The following is a 16440-nucleotide window of genomic DNA, read 5'->3' as shown; positions in this document are numbered from 1 at the left end:
TGAACTCTGGCACTCAGCCATCGAGAAGAAGGCCAAGGCCATAGCGGAAGCTGTGCGTCACTGGAGGCACTACCTAGCTGGCAAATTATTCACCCTGCTGACTGACCAATGTGCAGTCGCTTTTACGTTCAATAACAATCAGCGGGGGATAAATAAGAAAGACAAGAACCTGAGGTGGAGAATTGAACTATCCACCGACAACTACAAGATCTTGTACTGGCTCGGAAGCTCAATGAGGGACATGCACCAAAGTGCGGTTGGACTGCCTCCAAGCCCTCCACAACAGCCTCTGCCACCCCAGGGTCACCAGGCTCTATTACTTTGTTAGAGCTTGCAACCTCCTTTACAAAATTGAGGACATCAGTAACTGACCTGGAGCTGCCTGGTCTGTGTCGAATGCAAGCCCCAATTCTACCAGCTGGAGAAAACTCATCTGATTATGGACTTCAAGGGCCCACTCCCCTTCACCAACCGGAATGTGCACTTTCTCAATATTATTGATGAATACTCACACTTCCCATTCGCTATCTCCTGCCCAGACTTGACCACGGCCAGTCATAATGTCACTATGCAACCTATTCACTTTGTTCGGATACCCTTGCTATATCCATAGTGACTGGGGATCCTTATTTATGAGTGGAGTTGTGCCAGTACCTGCTGGCGAAGGGCATAGCCACAAGGGAAGGTCCAGGCGACCAGTGGCATAAGGTTCTCCCTGAGGTACTCCACATTATCAGATCACTCCTCGGTACCACTTCTAATGCTACTCAGCATGAAAGTCTGTTTTCCTTTCCCAGGATGTTTGCGTTAGGAACCATACTATTGTCTTGGCTGACAACCTCTGGACCTGTTCTGTTCCAGAGGCATACCAGGAGCCATAAGATTAATACCCTGGTTAAGAAGGTCAACCTCCTCCACGCGAACCCCTAGTACACTTACGTGGAGTACCAGGATGGGCGGCAAGACACCGCGTGCAGGGGACCCTTTGACTGACCAATCAGTAATTCCTCTCCTTACAACCACCAGTGGCGTAACTGGCCACATGGCCCTATTAATTGTACCTGGCACTCCATCCCAAACACACACCGAGCAACCCCACGGTCCTATTAAACCCCCTCAGCCACCGGAGACCCAGCCTGTCGCACAAAATACCGACCATGAGCCAGCAGCTCAGCCACAGCTGGCACTGCAATGGTCACAACAGATGAGACCACTGGACAGGCTGAACCTGTAATGGACAATAATTCACTTCACCCTGCCGGACTCTGCTTTAAAAAGGGTGAATGTGGTAGAACCACTGTCCAGCTATTAGCACTGTCTGTATGGATATACTGTATGGGCTGGCCCACCCCTGTTCCTGGTACTCCTCCCCTCAGAATCCCCATAAAGGCTGTTATGCCCAAACCCTTTCCTCAGTCCCTGCCTTGGACCAGGCTAGCAACATGTGAGACGTGCTGATGTTTTATGCCGATTACGGTTAGCTTACAGTCTAATGAGGTTAATTGGAAATGCAACAAAGAAATGAACTTTCAAAAGGCTTTTGATAAGATGCTGCACATGAGGCTGCTTAACAAGATGAGAGCCCAGGGAATTACAGGAAAGATACTAGCATGGGTAGAGCATTGGCTGATTGGCAGGAAACAAAAAGTGAAATAAAGGAATCCTATTCTTGTTGGCTACTGGATACCAGTGGTTCTATGCAGGAGTCAGTGTTGGGGTCACTTTTTCTTTTAAACATTGTATGTTTAATGATTTGGGGAATAAATGGCTTTGTGCTAAGTTTGCAGATGATACAAAGATAGGTGGAGGGGCAGGTACTGAAGAAGAAATGGAGAGGCTGCAGAGAGACTTCGATTAAGAGAATGCATAAGGAAGTAGTAAATGAAATACAATGTTGGAAAGTGTGTGGTCATGCACTTTGGTAGGAGTAAAAGGGCAAACTATTATTTGGATGGAGAAGAAAAAAAAATCAAACTTTGGAGGAACAAAAGGATTTGGGAGTCCCCGGAAGGAAACACTAAAAGTTAACCTTCAGGTTGAGTTGGTGGTGAAGAAGGCGAATGTAATGTTGGCATCCATAATCCAGAGAAATTGGAAATAAGAGCAGGGAAGTAATGTTTTGGCTTTATAAGGCACTGGTGAGGCCTCAGAATTCGGTGTGCAGTTTTGGACTCTTTGTTAAGAAAGGATGTACTGGCAATGGAGAGGGTTCAGAGAAGTTTCACAAGAATGATTTCTGGAATTAAAGGATTATCTCACGAGGAACATTTGACAGCTCTTAGATTGTATTCTTTGAAGTTTAGAAGAATGAGGGAGGACCTCATAGAAACATTTCAAATGTTGAAAGTCCTGGACAGAATAGATGTGGCAGTTATTTTCCGTGGTAGGGGAGTCAAGGACAAGAGGGCACAACTTTAGGATTGAAGTGTATACATTTAAAACAGAGATGCAGAGGAATTTCTTCAGCCATAGATTGGTGAACCTCTGGAATTTGCTATGGTGGGCAGCTGTGGAGACCAGTTTGTTAGGTGTACTTAAGGTGGAGATTTATAGGTATTGAATAGTCAGTGTATTAAAGGTTATGGGGAGAAGGCAGAGTGGAGAATGGATCAGCTCATGATGGAATGGTGGAGCAGAATCGATGGGCCAAATGGCCTAAGTCTGCTCCTATATCTTATGGAATTGTGGGGTCTGCAAGAAAAAAAAGGAAATGAGGCCTAGGGAAGATTCTCCATAATCATTCTGAATGATAGGGCAGTTTTAATATTTAAAGATAATTCATTAGTTACTTACAGCTCTTTGCTGAAAGCAGAGAAATCTTGATTTACAGGATCTAAGAATTATCTTGAAGAGTAAACACTGTATTACTTTGATAGCAATAGGCAGAGCAGATATACCAGCTGGTATCAGGATTTATTGCAGAAAGTGCAGAGATTTTCTTCTACCTGGCATGATACTCTTAGCCTCATGAGATATTGCTATTCCAGCATATTAAAGAAACCGAACCACAGTTGATATACCACCTGTGCAAGTTAAAGCCTCTTCGAGCTGCCACTTTTCAGACCTCATTGACTTGTTGCTGCAGGTGAGTCAGCTAATTTAATGACATCGTGAGTTTCCTGGAATTACTGCATGAGAAGAATCTACCTTCCTGTCTTCGAGAAAATAAACTAATTGCAGAAGGGAAGTACGCAAAACATCAGTGATACAAAACAATCAGTTTTAAATTTACTCCAAACTTCTTTTCCTTCTTACTTTTATAATTCCAATGTAAAAACTCATTCATGAAGTTACTCTGTAGAGCAACTTGGAAGCCATAGTGTTTATTGTGAGAAACATTGTCAGTTCCTTAGGCCCCTTCCAGAGCTATTCTGTTCTTGCCATATTTCAGAGATTGATAAACTTTTACACACTGAATTAAATACCAAAACTGCAGTTGAAAACTCAATGAGTTATTAAGATATTTAAATGGCCAAAACTGACCCCACAGTACTTGGGTAAAATCCAAAAGTTGGCATGCTCACTAACTGTTTTTAAAGATTAACCCCTCTGCCTGGTTCAGATTTAACCTCTTGTCTTGTGCAAAATCCATAATTTCTCTGGGGTTAAACCATCCTCCAGGGAATGGGAGCTGTGTGGAAGCTTGTTGAGAGAAGCATGGAAAAAAGTTCTCACTAAAGACTGGTAAATAGAGGAATAGGGAATGATGCTTGGCAGTGATGATCCATTTAGTGACATTACTGTGTTCTTACTTGGCCAACATTCTATCTATGCTTTTGCACACCCTCTTATTCCCCAATTTTTTTAAAAAATTACTACTGGAGGACAGCAGTACTGAAATCCTGGCCTTACAGCCACTGGAAAATGTAAAATCTATGCCTGCAGGTGTTGTGTAATTCGCTGGTCATGCAACTTCTGATTAGAAGAAATTGACCTGAATTTTTTTTTTGCTTCTCTCCCCATGTATTTTTATTTCAAATGTTCACACCTGCTGGAAACAACAATCAATACAGATACAAATATGTCGTTAAGTCAATCAAGACAATCAAAAATCTTAATTTTTTTTCTTAGGACTCCACATTTCAAACATTTTGTATCTTGCCTTTTATATATCAATCATGGCCTGCAGCATCCCCCAAAATCAAATTAGTTTTCATAAACAATAGAAGAATAAAGCACAAGAACTCCATGCTGACCATGTCAATTTAAACTAATCCCACCTGACTGTTCATGGTCTATATCCCTCCATTTTCTGCTTGTTCATGTGCTTGTCTAAATGCCTCTTAAATGTTGCAATCAATTTGCTTCTGCTGCTTTCCTTGGCATTGTGTTACAGGCATTACCATTCTGCTTTAAAAAATCTACCTTGTAAATCTCCTTTAAATTTTTAACATCGACCAACTCTTTGGGCAAAAGGGTCTGACCATCTACCTCTCATGGAGTCATAGTCAAACAGCATGGAACAGGCACTTCAGGCCAACATATCTATGCGGATGAAATTGGCCTTCTGGGCTAGTCACATTTACCTACCTTGGTCCATGCCATTAAGCCCTTCCTATCCATAAATTGGTCCAAATGTATTTTGAATATCAGCATTATATCCTCTTCCAGTCTCCTCTGTCAGCTGGTTCATATATGGAAAACCATGTGAGTGAAGGAGTTGCCCCTTCAGGTCTCTTTTTAATCTCTTTCCTCTCACCCATAACCTATGCCCTCTTATTCTAGAATCAACTGTCCTGTGAAAAAAAGATGGTGAGCATTCACTTTATCCATGCCCCTCATGATTTTATATAATTGAAAGATCGCCCCTCAGCCTCCTGCACTCCAGGGAATAAAGACCCAGCCTATCCATAATCTCCCTATAATTCATGCCCTCTAGTTCTAACATCTAGTTCCTGGTGAATCTCCTCTGAATCCCTTGCAATTTATTAAGGTCCTTCCTGTAACCAGGTGCCCAGAACTGCACACAGTATGGTCTCATGAATGGCTTGTACAGGTGAATCATGAAATCCCAACCAATGAAGGCAAGTGTGCCAAATGCCTTCTTTATCATCTTGTCCTTCTGAGTTGCCACTTATACCCTTAGATCTCTTTTCTACCACATTAATCAGGGACCTGCTATTCACTGTGCAAGTTCTACCCTGGTTGGATATGAATTTACTGTCCTACATAAAAGTGTAATGTCCATAGGCACCAAAATGTTACTTGCTGCATCAAAACAGGTACTTTTTGTCTAAAAAAAACAATTGTATGCATTAAATTACATCAGTACATAGAGAGAAAATAAAAAGATAGTTAATAAATATTTATGGTTACAGTTAGTACAAGTAAAAAGTTCAGTAAACAGTGCAATAATCTTTTTTGGTGCCAGACCAGTTTACAGTTAGGGGAGCCATGGAAGGATCAAGGGCCCGATAACTATTAGGGAAAAAAACTGTTCTGATACTCTGGACTTCAGGGTTCTATACCTACTTTCTGAAGGTAGCAGCAAAAAGAGATTGTGATCAGGGTGTTGAGGGATTTACCAAAGCGCAACACTTCACCCTCCCATTTGCCACAATGCCAACTGATCTAGATCCTGTGGTAAACTTAGATATCCTTTCTCACTGTCTAATGCATTCTCAATTTTGGGGACATCTTCAAATTTATTAAACATGTTAATGTATGCCGCCCCTATCATTAACATAGGTAACAAACAACCGTGGGCCCAGTACCAACCCTTGTGGCACACCACTAGTCATAGGCCTCTAATCAGAAATGTCCCTCCACTACTACTAGCCTTGGACTCCTTCCACTGAGCTAACTATGAATCCAATGGGTCATCCTCTCTTGGAATTTTCCAGACTACCCTGTCATGCTGGACCTTGTCATAGGCATTGCTAAAGCACGTACAGTATATACAGCACCCAGTATCCTGCTATCTTTAGTCCTGGTCGTTGCCTCTTCAAATGATCTAACATGCTCAAAGCCAAGTTGACTATCTCCAATTAATCCCTGCTTATCTAAATGTTGATAGATCCTGTCCCTTAGAATCCATTTCAGCATCCTTTCAACCACTGATGCCACGCACTGTGGCTTGTAGTTCCATGGCTGGCTTTTGGCATGTCAGCCACCTTTCAGTCTTCCACCACTTCACTGGAGGCAAAAGGCGATGAAAACATCTCAGCCAGGCCCTCTGCAATTTCATCACTAGCTTTCCACTGGGTGTGAGGATTTGTCCAGAACTAAACTATTAATTCGATTCCTTGAATGTTTTAAACATGCTTTTCCAAAATACCAGACACCTATAGTTACCAGACACCTATAGTTACCAGACACCTATAGTTACCAGACACCTATAGTTACCAGACACCTATAGTTACCAGACACCTATAGTTACCAGACACCTATAGTTACCAGACACCTATAGTTACCAGACACCTATAGTTACCAGACACCTATAGTTACTCATAGTAAGGCATATATTTTATTACCTGAACCTCTGAGCTTGATGATGAAGTGGGCCAGGATAACGTCTGCTAGGTGACTGATACAGCTGTGAAAGTAATGCTTGGCTTGTTTTCTGGCTGGGATTATTGGCAAACTTCACAGTAATGGGTTCTGTGGCATTGGTAGGTTTCTGCCCATTAAGTCCCTTGATTGCTTCCTCGGCTTCTATCCTTTTGTCAAACCGGATAAATCCAACTCCTCTAGAAACACCTGAAATATAGTTCAGATACACAGCCGAGTTATATTTGTATTAGTGTGAAAGCAAGGTGCAGCATTCACATGTTATTTTGAATAAAAAGCAAAAGAAAGAACAACTACCATTTCATTCCAGGTTTTTCTGACCAGAAATGAAACTACTAGCTACAATTGCCAGACTGGTGCCATACATGAAAACCTCATTTAAAATAGGAAAACTTAAACACAGCTTGATTTTCAGAGAACAAACAACAGGACCTGACAAAAAAAAAAGAAACCCTAAAAACAAAGTTTTACAAAATGATGTATTATAGTCCCTTTTATTAAACATCTCTATAATCCTGGCGTATTGTAGATCAGGCACCATCCATTGATCCAGAAATTAAAACAATTCCTGGGATTTGTGCAAGTCTTGTACAAGAACATTCCAGTGATATTCTATAATGCATGGACTGAAATACATTGATATCAATTGAACAGACTGCACAAGGCATAAAAGCCTTAGATCAATCAGATTCAATCACTGCAATTGGTGGAGCTCATGGAATGGCTCGGGCAGGAAAAACGCTGAAAAATGTTTCACAGTATTTGAATCACAGAACATGCCGTTAACTCTGTGCATAAAGTCATATAATGTGAGAACAAGCCCTGAAGGAAAACTTGACCATGCTGTCCATATTATCTACCTGACCTAGTCTCATTAGTATGTCTTTTTGCCAACATCTGTTATGGGCCCAGAGAACCCAAAACTCAGCAGCAATAGAAATTCACTAAGACAAATGGTTACTTAAAGTTGCTTTTAATTATCTTTAAACATGAAAACAGGATCAAACTCTCACTTATTACTATTAACTTAACCCCTTTCTAATTCTAAACACACGTGTATGTAATGTGTGTGTAAGTTCAGAAAAATTATTTGATTCTCAGTCCAATCTCACTCCTCCAAGTTCACTGGTATCAGGCAATTCTTATACTGTGCCCAGAATTTAACATTTATTAATTTCACCAGGCTTTGGTGCTTGAAAGGTAAATGGTTACCATTTAGGAAGGTTCTTGTTGGTTTTCAGAGAAATTTGTTGCTCGATTGACACAAACAACTGATTCCTTCTGATCAGCCACTTCAGTGTCTTGCCAAAGAACTTGCCCCATAGGGGTTTTCCAGATGATAACCGCTTTCTTTCAGGTCACCCAGACTTCCTTTTTGTTTCCCTTATTTCAAGTGAAACATTATACAGCCAGTCCTCTCCTCTTGTATGGACCACAAGGGCTGAACTAAGAACTCAAAACCTGTCTTCCATATGGGGCTTTTCCACAAGCTTGCCAGCTTGTCATGTTCCAGTCCCAGCTGCTGAACTATAGAACTGAATTCTCTCTCCCTCTCAGAACAGCAAGCTGAACTCAGACAGACAGTGGCACTGGACCCAATCTTCTGAGTTCATTCATCTGTTGCTTTCCAAACAATAATCCATTACTCCACAGCATGTCCAATTAACACCAACTTGTGAAGTCCTTCAGCAAAGCAGTTTCCATTGTCTTTACAAAAACATTGGGAGCCTGGACTGTCTGGCTTGAGCAGAGTTCTGGCATTTTAAATGAGATCTGTGTTGAAGTGTTTATCTCCTTTTAAAATATATCTATATACAATATAAAATATAACATAATCAGTCACATATCCCTCTAAACCTTCCCTTTCCATGTACATGCCATGGTAGCATGCCAGCACATCCCATGAGGCTAAATAAGATAGTATCATTAACGGCGATATGTCTCTTCTGAATGAGCTCAATGCCTTCTATGCTCGCTTTGAAAGGAAACCAATAATGAACCCTCATAAACCCCCATAGTCCCTGGGAACTGTGCTCCCAGTTTCTGTGGCTGACATCTTCAAGGGGGTAAATCTTCAGAAAGGACCTGGCCTACATGTTGTACCTGGCTGTGTCCTCAAAGCTTGCAAAGACCATCCAGCTGGAAGCTTTGCAGACATTTTCAAACTCTTACTGAGATCTCCATCTTTTACAAAGGACATCCATTATACCATTGCCCAAGGAGAGCAAGGCAATCTGCCTGAACTCCATCAGTTGGTGGCACTTGTTTCTACTGTGATTTAAGTGCTTTGAGAGGTTGGTTTCTCAGGAAATAAACTCATCTCTCCGGAAGGAAGTGAACTCACTTTAATTTGTCTATCGTCACAACAAGTCTTGTGCTTTTTAAAATATTTTTATTGAGTTTAATATATTAATCCTACATATAAAGTCTAGTAATATAGCAAAAAAACATGTCATACCATATATACATTACAAATTAATATAAATAATTCAAATCCATATATAATTGTTGATTAAATATAATTTCTTAAAAATAATTCTGGTTAGAAACTGAATGAGTTACAATGTAGCAAACCTTGTCAAAGCAATATCTATCTAATGTAATAATATGATCTAGAACAACCATAATTAAACCTGTATATAATCAATTAATCTAAAAAAATGCAAGGAAGGAAAAAATAACTAAAACTAAATCTAATCTAGCCCCTCCCTCTCATCAAGGTTAACATAAAAAAAGCAAAGATATGAATTGATTAATGACTTTCAGATACCAGACACAGAATCATTGGATCATCCAAATTACTTAAATCTGTCAATCATGATAATATTCTATGAATGGGCCCCACATCTTTTGAAATGGAAACTTTTTATCAATAATGTGATATCTAATTTTCTCCAAGCTTAAATAGGACATTATATCATGTAAACACTGTGCATGAGTAGGTGAAGATTCATTGTTCCATTTTATTAAAATTGCTCCTCTGGCTATCGACGTGTTAAAACTTTCTTTTGAGATGCAGACATAAGTACATTTGGTTCACGAGAAAAACCAAACATTACAATTAGGTCATGATTCAATTTTGATCTTAAAAATCAATGATAAAGATTGAAAAATATTTTCCCAAAATCTTCCTAAATTGGGACACTCCCAAAACATGTGAACAAATGATGTTTCAAAAATTTTTCACTTCTCACATAATGGATCAAAATCTGAATAAAAATGAGATCATTTAAGTTTGGACATATGTATTCTATGTATCACCTTAAATTGTAATAAATAATGCCTTGCACAAAATGAAGAATCATTAATCAACCTAAGAGCAGAGTACTGGTCTTCATCTGAAAATGTTATATCGAGATCGCACTCTCAATCATTCTCAATCCCAGCCATTGAGGCTGATCTTAAATCCAATAAATTGTTATAAATACAAGTTATTAATCCACTGTGCATAAACTGTAAATTAAAAAAGGTATCAAGAATATTTGAATTTGTGATTCGAAGAAAATCCTGATATTTTGACTGAACAAAATGCCTAACTTGTAAATATCTAAAGAAATGTCTATTATAAAGATTAGATTTACTGACAATTGTTCAAAGGAAGCAAAGGTATCTCGAATAAAAAGATCTTTATAACTTTTGATGCCTAATCTGTACCATTCTCCCATATTAGCTGAAGGACATTGAGCTGCAGCTCTAGACCCTGACACTGTTTACAAGGAGCTGCATTTCAATGAACTTCATGCAGATGGCAAGTCTCCCAGAATTCCTACATCTCACAAGATGAACACTCCACTAACCCAGTTGCCATTCTGACTATTCTACCTTGGCAGTAATACAAGGCCAAATAAATAATAAAAATAAACTCACCACGGTCTTACCTTAGTTTCCATCTCATTTTGCTGAAGGCTCCTGTGCCAAAGCCCCAATTCAGCTCTCTAACTCTGGCTCATTCACACAAATCTGAAGAGATTTGGCAGGTTGTCAAACAGACCATCAAACCTCTACAGGTGCACTGTGGAAAGTATACTGACTGGTTGCATGAAAGCCTGCTTTGATATTTTGAGTGCCCAAGTATACAGAAGGTAGCAAACACAGCCAACTCCATCATGGGTTCTGACCTCCCATCCATGGATGAAATCATTGGGAGCCATTGCCTCAAGAAGGCAGTCAACATCACAAAGGACTCCATTACTCTGGTCACAACCTCTTCTTGCTGCTACCTTCAGGAACAGATACAGAAGCCTGAAGTCCTCCACTTCTAGATTCAAGAACAGTTTTTAATCCAACAGCTATCAGGCTCTTTAAACTTACTTTACTATCCTAAACACACTTTTCATGGACGACAAAAAGACCTGTCTTGCACTATTGAAACACCTTTATTTTTCTTGCAGCAACTGTAATTGTGAATATATATCTATTGATCTATCCTTCATATACATCATCTCTTTCCATACCATGGTAACTTAATATAAACTATTGTAGTTAATGTGTCTTACATACTCGATTGGCTACAATAAGAAATAAAATGGTGCATGTATACATGAGTATAATAATAAACTCATGATCATTATGAATTCAACATTGTTTGTGACAGAAATAATACCCATAGAATACTAGTTCTTTCAAATCCCACTAAAATTTCTGAATTACATGTCATTTAACTGCTAGATACTGCATAAGAAAACTGGTGTGTAAATTAGTTAGTCCAGAAATTGTTCTATTTCTTTTGTTAGAGTGGACTTCGATACGCAGATCCTTGAAATGGGAAAAGCACATTTCAGACTGGAATCTGTGCCATTCAAGGTTGGATAGAGGTTCTGGGGTTGATGGTTAACTCTATTGTGAAACCTTGTTGCGTGGAAATCTGTCTCAAGAAAAATAAAAAAAAAGTTTCTGAACGTTGCTTTCCTAATTGTGTGAGGACAGTGAAAATAAAGGGAGTGTGCAGTGAAATCATAATTCAAATTCTTTACCAACCTATTCAGGTTTCAGCAGTTCAAATATCTTTCTTAATTTCAATGTACTTGCTGTTTTTGTGATGGACTATTAGTGATTTTGGTCAAAGTAAATGTTAACATTTCGGTGTCAAAGGCATAATTTCTGCCTGAATTCTTTGACAAACACTCAAAGCACTGACCTTCAGACAATAGTCTGGGCTTTCAGTTCTTCCTTTTGTCTATTTCTGGGTGTGTTGACATAACATGCATGTCAGGAAAGTGTCCTTGCTACATGGAATGGCCAGCCTATGCAGACCGAATATACTGAAAATAAGTCCAAAGAAGTACTTGGGTCCAAGATGTAAAAAAAAAATTTATCAATTTAAACTTCAATTTTTACAACCAGCACAGAGTGCACCAATATTGTGGTATTGGGCACATACTGCATTAAACGTTCTATGATGTTTTAGAGCTGGAGGGGTGGATGATTTCCGACATTTAGAAGGAAATACAGTACAACTCCAATTATCTGAAATGGTCGGGACCGGGCCCATGTGGTATAAACGTTTTTTTTCAGATTACTGATCATTTTTTAAAAACAGCCCTGCAGCAACAGCATGTTACTTGTATCAATATTTAAACAACAACAAACAAGGGGCGATCTTTCAATTATATGTTTAATTCTCACCAAAAAATGCCTGCCACAGCCAATCACCGAGACAAACTCAACGTGGCTGCCAATCACTGAAACTATCCAACTGCCGCTGCCACTGATCCCCAAGGAAGCTTCCTGGGCCAGTGGCGAGTTGGCGGCTCTCGCCTCCCCAGTCACTGGAGTCCTGACTCAATCCTCCCCTAGGCCTACTGCACATGCACACTAGTGAAATAGGCCAAGGGGAGGATTCAGTCGGTGTCCAATGTGCCATGGGGTGGGGGGGAAGTGAGGAAAGGGGATGAGGGAACACCACTGAACCTGAGGTCCTGTCCCCATCCGGGAGCTCCTGCCCGGGAGGCCGCTCTTCTTGATAATGCTGGGACAAGGGATTCTTCCGACCGCGCGGCTAGGAGACAGTGGCCCACAGTTTGAGAGGAAGAGTTGGGAGAGAAAAGTCAATAGGGGAAGGTAAAGAAGAAATTAAGAGAGAGGAGAGGGAGTTAACTGAAACGAGGACAATCGTTCTAATTTCATGGAGAGTGATTTTTTTTTTCCCCAACCAGTGAGGTCAGTTTGGCTTTGAAAACATTTTGGATAAATGAAGATTTCAGATAATTGGAGTTGTACTGTATCAAATACCATGATGATCCAAGATTAGAAGAATGGCCATTTAGAGGCCTATCACTTTGTTAGATAGATATCTTTTTCTCCCTCTTCCACCTTTAAGTATGCCTCCATAATGTCAGCAAGCTGTAATTTAAAAAAAAAATATTTTTGATGACTCTGGACATATAGCCATATATTCTGATTAACAGGATTTAACAAAATATATGTCTCACTGAAAACCGAAGATGAATTCAAAGCCACCTGAAAAACAATGAATTGTGCCAGTTCGAGAGGTTATTTCCAAATACAGTAACATTTAAAGGTTCCTGTTATATTCAAAACACATTAAATGTATTGTTGAAACATTTATTCCTTGAAAAATTTTAATTTGGTTAAAAGGAGAGTGATTCCTTTCTGAAAAAAAGTTGGATCAATGGCACCTACCAGTGACTTGATCAACTAAAATTCTCGAAGTGATGATTCGACCATATTGTGAAAACAACTGCTCTAATTCTTTTTGAGTCATAGATTTTGGAAGGCCACTAACATACAAATTAGCATCACGGATAGATGCTGAGCTTGGACGAGCATAAGAAACCTAGAGAAAAGATAAAAGCAAGACATTTTGCTTAGTTACAAAAATTGGATGCACCGATTAACAAATTTTCTTCATAATAATTTGCACAACTTTTCTGATATCATACATCAATTTATGAAATTGGCATATTTATACTATTTTAAATTAAATTTAGACATGCAGCATGGGAACAGGCTATTTTGGCCCAAGAGTCAGTGCCGCCAAATTTACACCCAATTAACCTATACCCCCAGGGAAAAACCATGCAGACGTGGGGAGAATGTATAAACTCATGCAGACAAAGGGAGAATGTATTCAAACCCCAGTTGGTCCTGATCGATGGCGATGTAAAGGCATTGCACTAACTGCTACCCAACCATGCCAACAATACAATCAATCTTATTCTGAAGGATTCCTAAAATTTGTTTTAAAAATTAAAGGATGTTCATTTCAAGAAATAACTGGATCTTTGAGAGCATAAGTATTTTAAAATTACATTTAAAGAAAATCTCCAAAATGAAGGTGAGCAGTAAAAGTAAAAATATTTTTTCGGTGTGTCGTCCCACCATCATGTGTATGTATGGGCTGGCCTCCCCCTTGAACCTGTGACTCCTCCCTCCCAGATATCCCCATAAAAGGCTGTTACGTCCAAACCCCTCCCTCAGCAGCTGTCTTGGAACCAGCAACATGCAAGCTGTGCTGACACTTTAAGGTGATTAAACCTTATTAATCACGATTCTCTGTCTGACTGGTTGATTGGTAGCACAATTTAATCACTTTAATTTTAAACCATGGACAAGCTAGTACGGGCGGATAGATTAGACACTGACCCGAAGGATTTGGAGGCATCAACTAAATTCAACCAGTGGGTGAACTTCCTCAACACATTCATGAGGCGCAACGACATGTGGAGTGAAGAAAATAAGAGGAAATACTCTTTGCTCAAATAGGCCACTGGGTTTTACAAACTATAAGAGACTTTGCTACTTACTCTGAAGAGATGGAGTTGCTGCAGAAGCAGTAACAGGCCTTGACGAACGTCATATACACATGATTCCTCTTAGGCAGCCGAAAACAAGTGCCAGGTGAGTTGATTGACGAATATATGCGGGCACTGTAGCATGTAGCAGCTGGGGTGAGCCTGCGACTGCTGAGGAGTCTCTGCAGCTGCCCACCTCGAATGCCTAATATGAGACGCGTGAGTGGCCGGGTTCAGCTTTGACTACATCAGTCAGAGGCTCTTAGAAAAGGGGAATCGGAGCCTGCAGGAAGTAGTAGACTTGGCTAAATCGCTGGAGACAGCGCAACAAAGCTCAGTAGCATTCTCTTCAGGTAAGGCGGCTGCCGCATGGGAGACATGGGCGCCACCATCTTAGGATGTGGGGATTCTATGACACTGCTGCCGCTATTGAGCGCCAGAGGTGCTACTTCTGTGGGCATGGAAAGCACCCTCAAAGGAGCTGCCCAGCCCGAAGTGCCACATGCTCCACTTGAGGGAAGAAAGGGCACTACGCAAAAGTGTGTAGGCCCCAACCTTCCCCTTAGCAGCATCATGTGTAGCCGACTGCCGTTGCCATCTTGGACCGCTTCACTTCCAGCTCCACCTCAGATGTCACTTCTGGTGTCCGGGGATGGATCGATGGGGCCCTGGGAACAAGAAGCCGGTGTCATGGGACAGCACCGTGTGTGTGGCCATCTTAGCGAGTGCCCCTGAACCAACATAGTAGCGACTCGACTACAACCACATGCTCGCCTTCAACATCCTTGATCAAGACAGCCCGCACCTACTGGACAAAGCCATGATGAATGTCGAGGTAAACGGCCACCCTACAAACTGTTTATTTGACACCAGAAGCACCGAGAGCTTCATCCACCTGATGCAATGTAAAGTCTCCTTGGCTTCCCAATCCCACTCGGCCGAGATCAGCAGCTGCTGCACTGTGACGCTAACTGTGTGGGGCACCAAGTACAGGAACTCCTGATCATGGCACACCGCTGATGCCAGTCATACTGGGACTGGATTTTCGGAGTCAGCCACAAAGCTTCCACATGCAGTTCAATGCCCCCCACCCACCCCCAATGGTCTGCAACACCAACTGACCGACACCCCCTGAACACAACCTACGGCCTCTCTACTCTCTGGCTCCCAACACCACGCTGTTCGAGAACCTCACCCCTGACTGCAAATGAGTAGCCACTAGGAGTAGATGGTACAGCCCCAGGGACAGAGCCTTCATTAAAGCAGAAGTCAAACGACTCCAAGAACCCATCAACGATCAGAGAACCCAGCACTAGCCCATGGAGAACCCAAGTAGTGGTGGTAAAGAGCGGAGAGAAACAACGCATCGTCATTGACTACAGTCAGACCATCAACCGTTTCACCTTGCTAGATGCCTACCCACTTCCCTGCATCGTCGACATGGTCAACAAGATCGTCCAATTCTGGTTTTCTCGACCATCGACCTCAAGTCAGTTTACCACCAGCTACCAATCCGGCTGGAGGACACCCCTTACACTGCCTTTGAAGCGGACAGCCACCTCCACACTTCCTCCGTGTCCCTTTCGGAGTCACCAACGGGGTCTGTTTTCCTGAGGAAGATGGACTGCATAGTCAATGACTATGGACTCAAGGCCACGTTTCCTTACCTGGACAACATGACCATCTCCGGCCACAACCAGCAGGACAATTACGCCAACCTCCACAAGTTTCTCCTGGAGGCCAAAAGTCTCAACATGAACTATAACCAAATGAAGTGCGTCTTTAGCATTTCATGATTGGCCATCCTGGGCTGCGTGGTGGAGAATGGCGTCTTGGGTCAGACCCGGATCGCATGTGCCACCTGTTGGAACTTCCATTACCCAGACCCTCATGGGCCTGAAAAGGTGTTTAGCCTTCTTTTCCTATTATGCCCAGTTGGGTCCCCAATTACATGGACAAAGCCCACCCACTGGTGAAATTGGCCACTTTTACCCTGTTGGCAGAAGCCCAAATGGCATTCACATGCATCAAGGGTGACACCGCCAAGGCAGCAATGCATGCTGTGAATGAATGCATCCCCTTCCAGGTGGAGAATGATGCGCCCATCTTCGCTCTGGCCACCACGCTCAACCAGGTGGGCAGGCCTGTGGCATTCTATTTCAGAACCCTCCAGGGC

The 16440-nt window shown here is 41.4% G+C and overlaps 1 protein-coding gene across 10 annotated transcripts in view; it reads right to left on the bottom strand.

Annotated features, from left to right (window-relative positions):
- Positions 1-16440, bottom strand: part of elavl4 (ELAV like neuron-specific RNA binding protein 4) — a 149293-nt gene that overhangs the window by 30526 nt on the left and 102327 nt on the right. For 7 of the 10 annotated variants that reach the window (XM_069938580.1, XM_069938576.1, XM_069938579.1 and 4 more), the window contains exons 4-5: positions 13153-13306; positions 6474-6699 (exon numbers count right to left, since the gene is read on the bottom strand). In XM_069938580.1, the coding sequence (XP_069794681.1) occupies positions 6474-6699; positions 13153-13306 (380 nt within the window). Of the gene's footprint in view, positions 1-2978; positions 3171-3948; positions 3992-6473; positions 6700-13152; positions 13307-16440 lie in introns of those variants that run through there. The other 3 variants (XM_069938582.1, XM_069938584.1, XM_069938585.1) reach the window with 3 other exon arrangements.

This window comes from Narcine bancroftii, chromosome 5 (genome assembly GCF_036971445.1).
Source record: "Narcine bancroftii isolate sNarBan1 chromosome 5, sNarBan1.hap1, whole genome shotgun sequence".
Lineage (NCBI taxonomy): Eukaryota > Metazoa > Chordata > Chondrichthyes > Torpediniformes > Narcinidae > Narcine > Narcine bancroftii.
The sequence above is the reverse complement of the archived record's forward strand: the minus strand, read 5'-3'. Positions and strand labels throughout refer to the sequence as shown.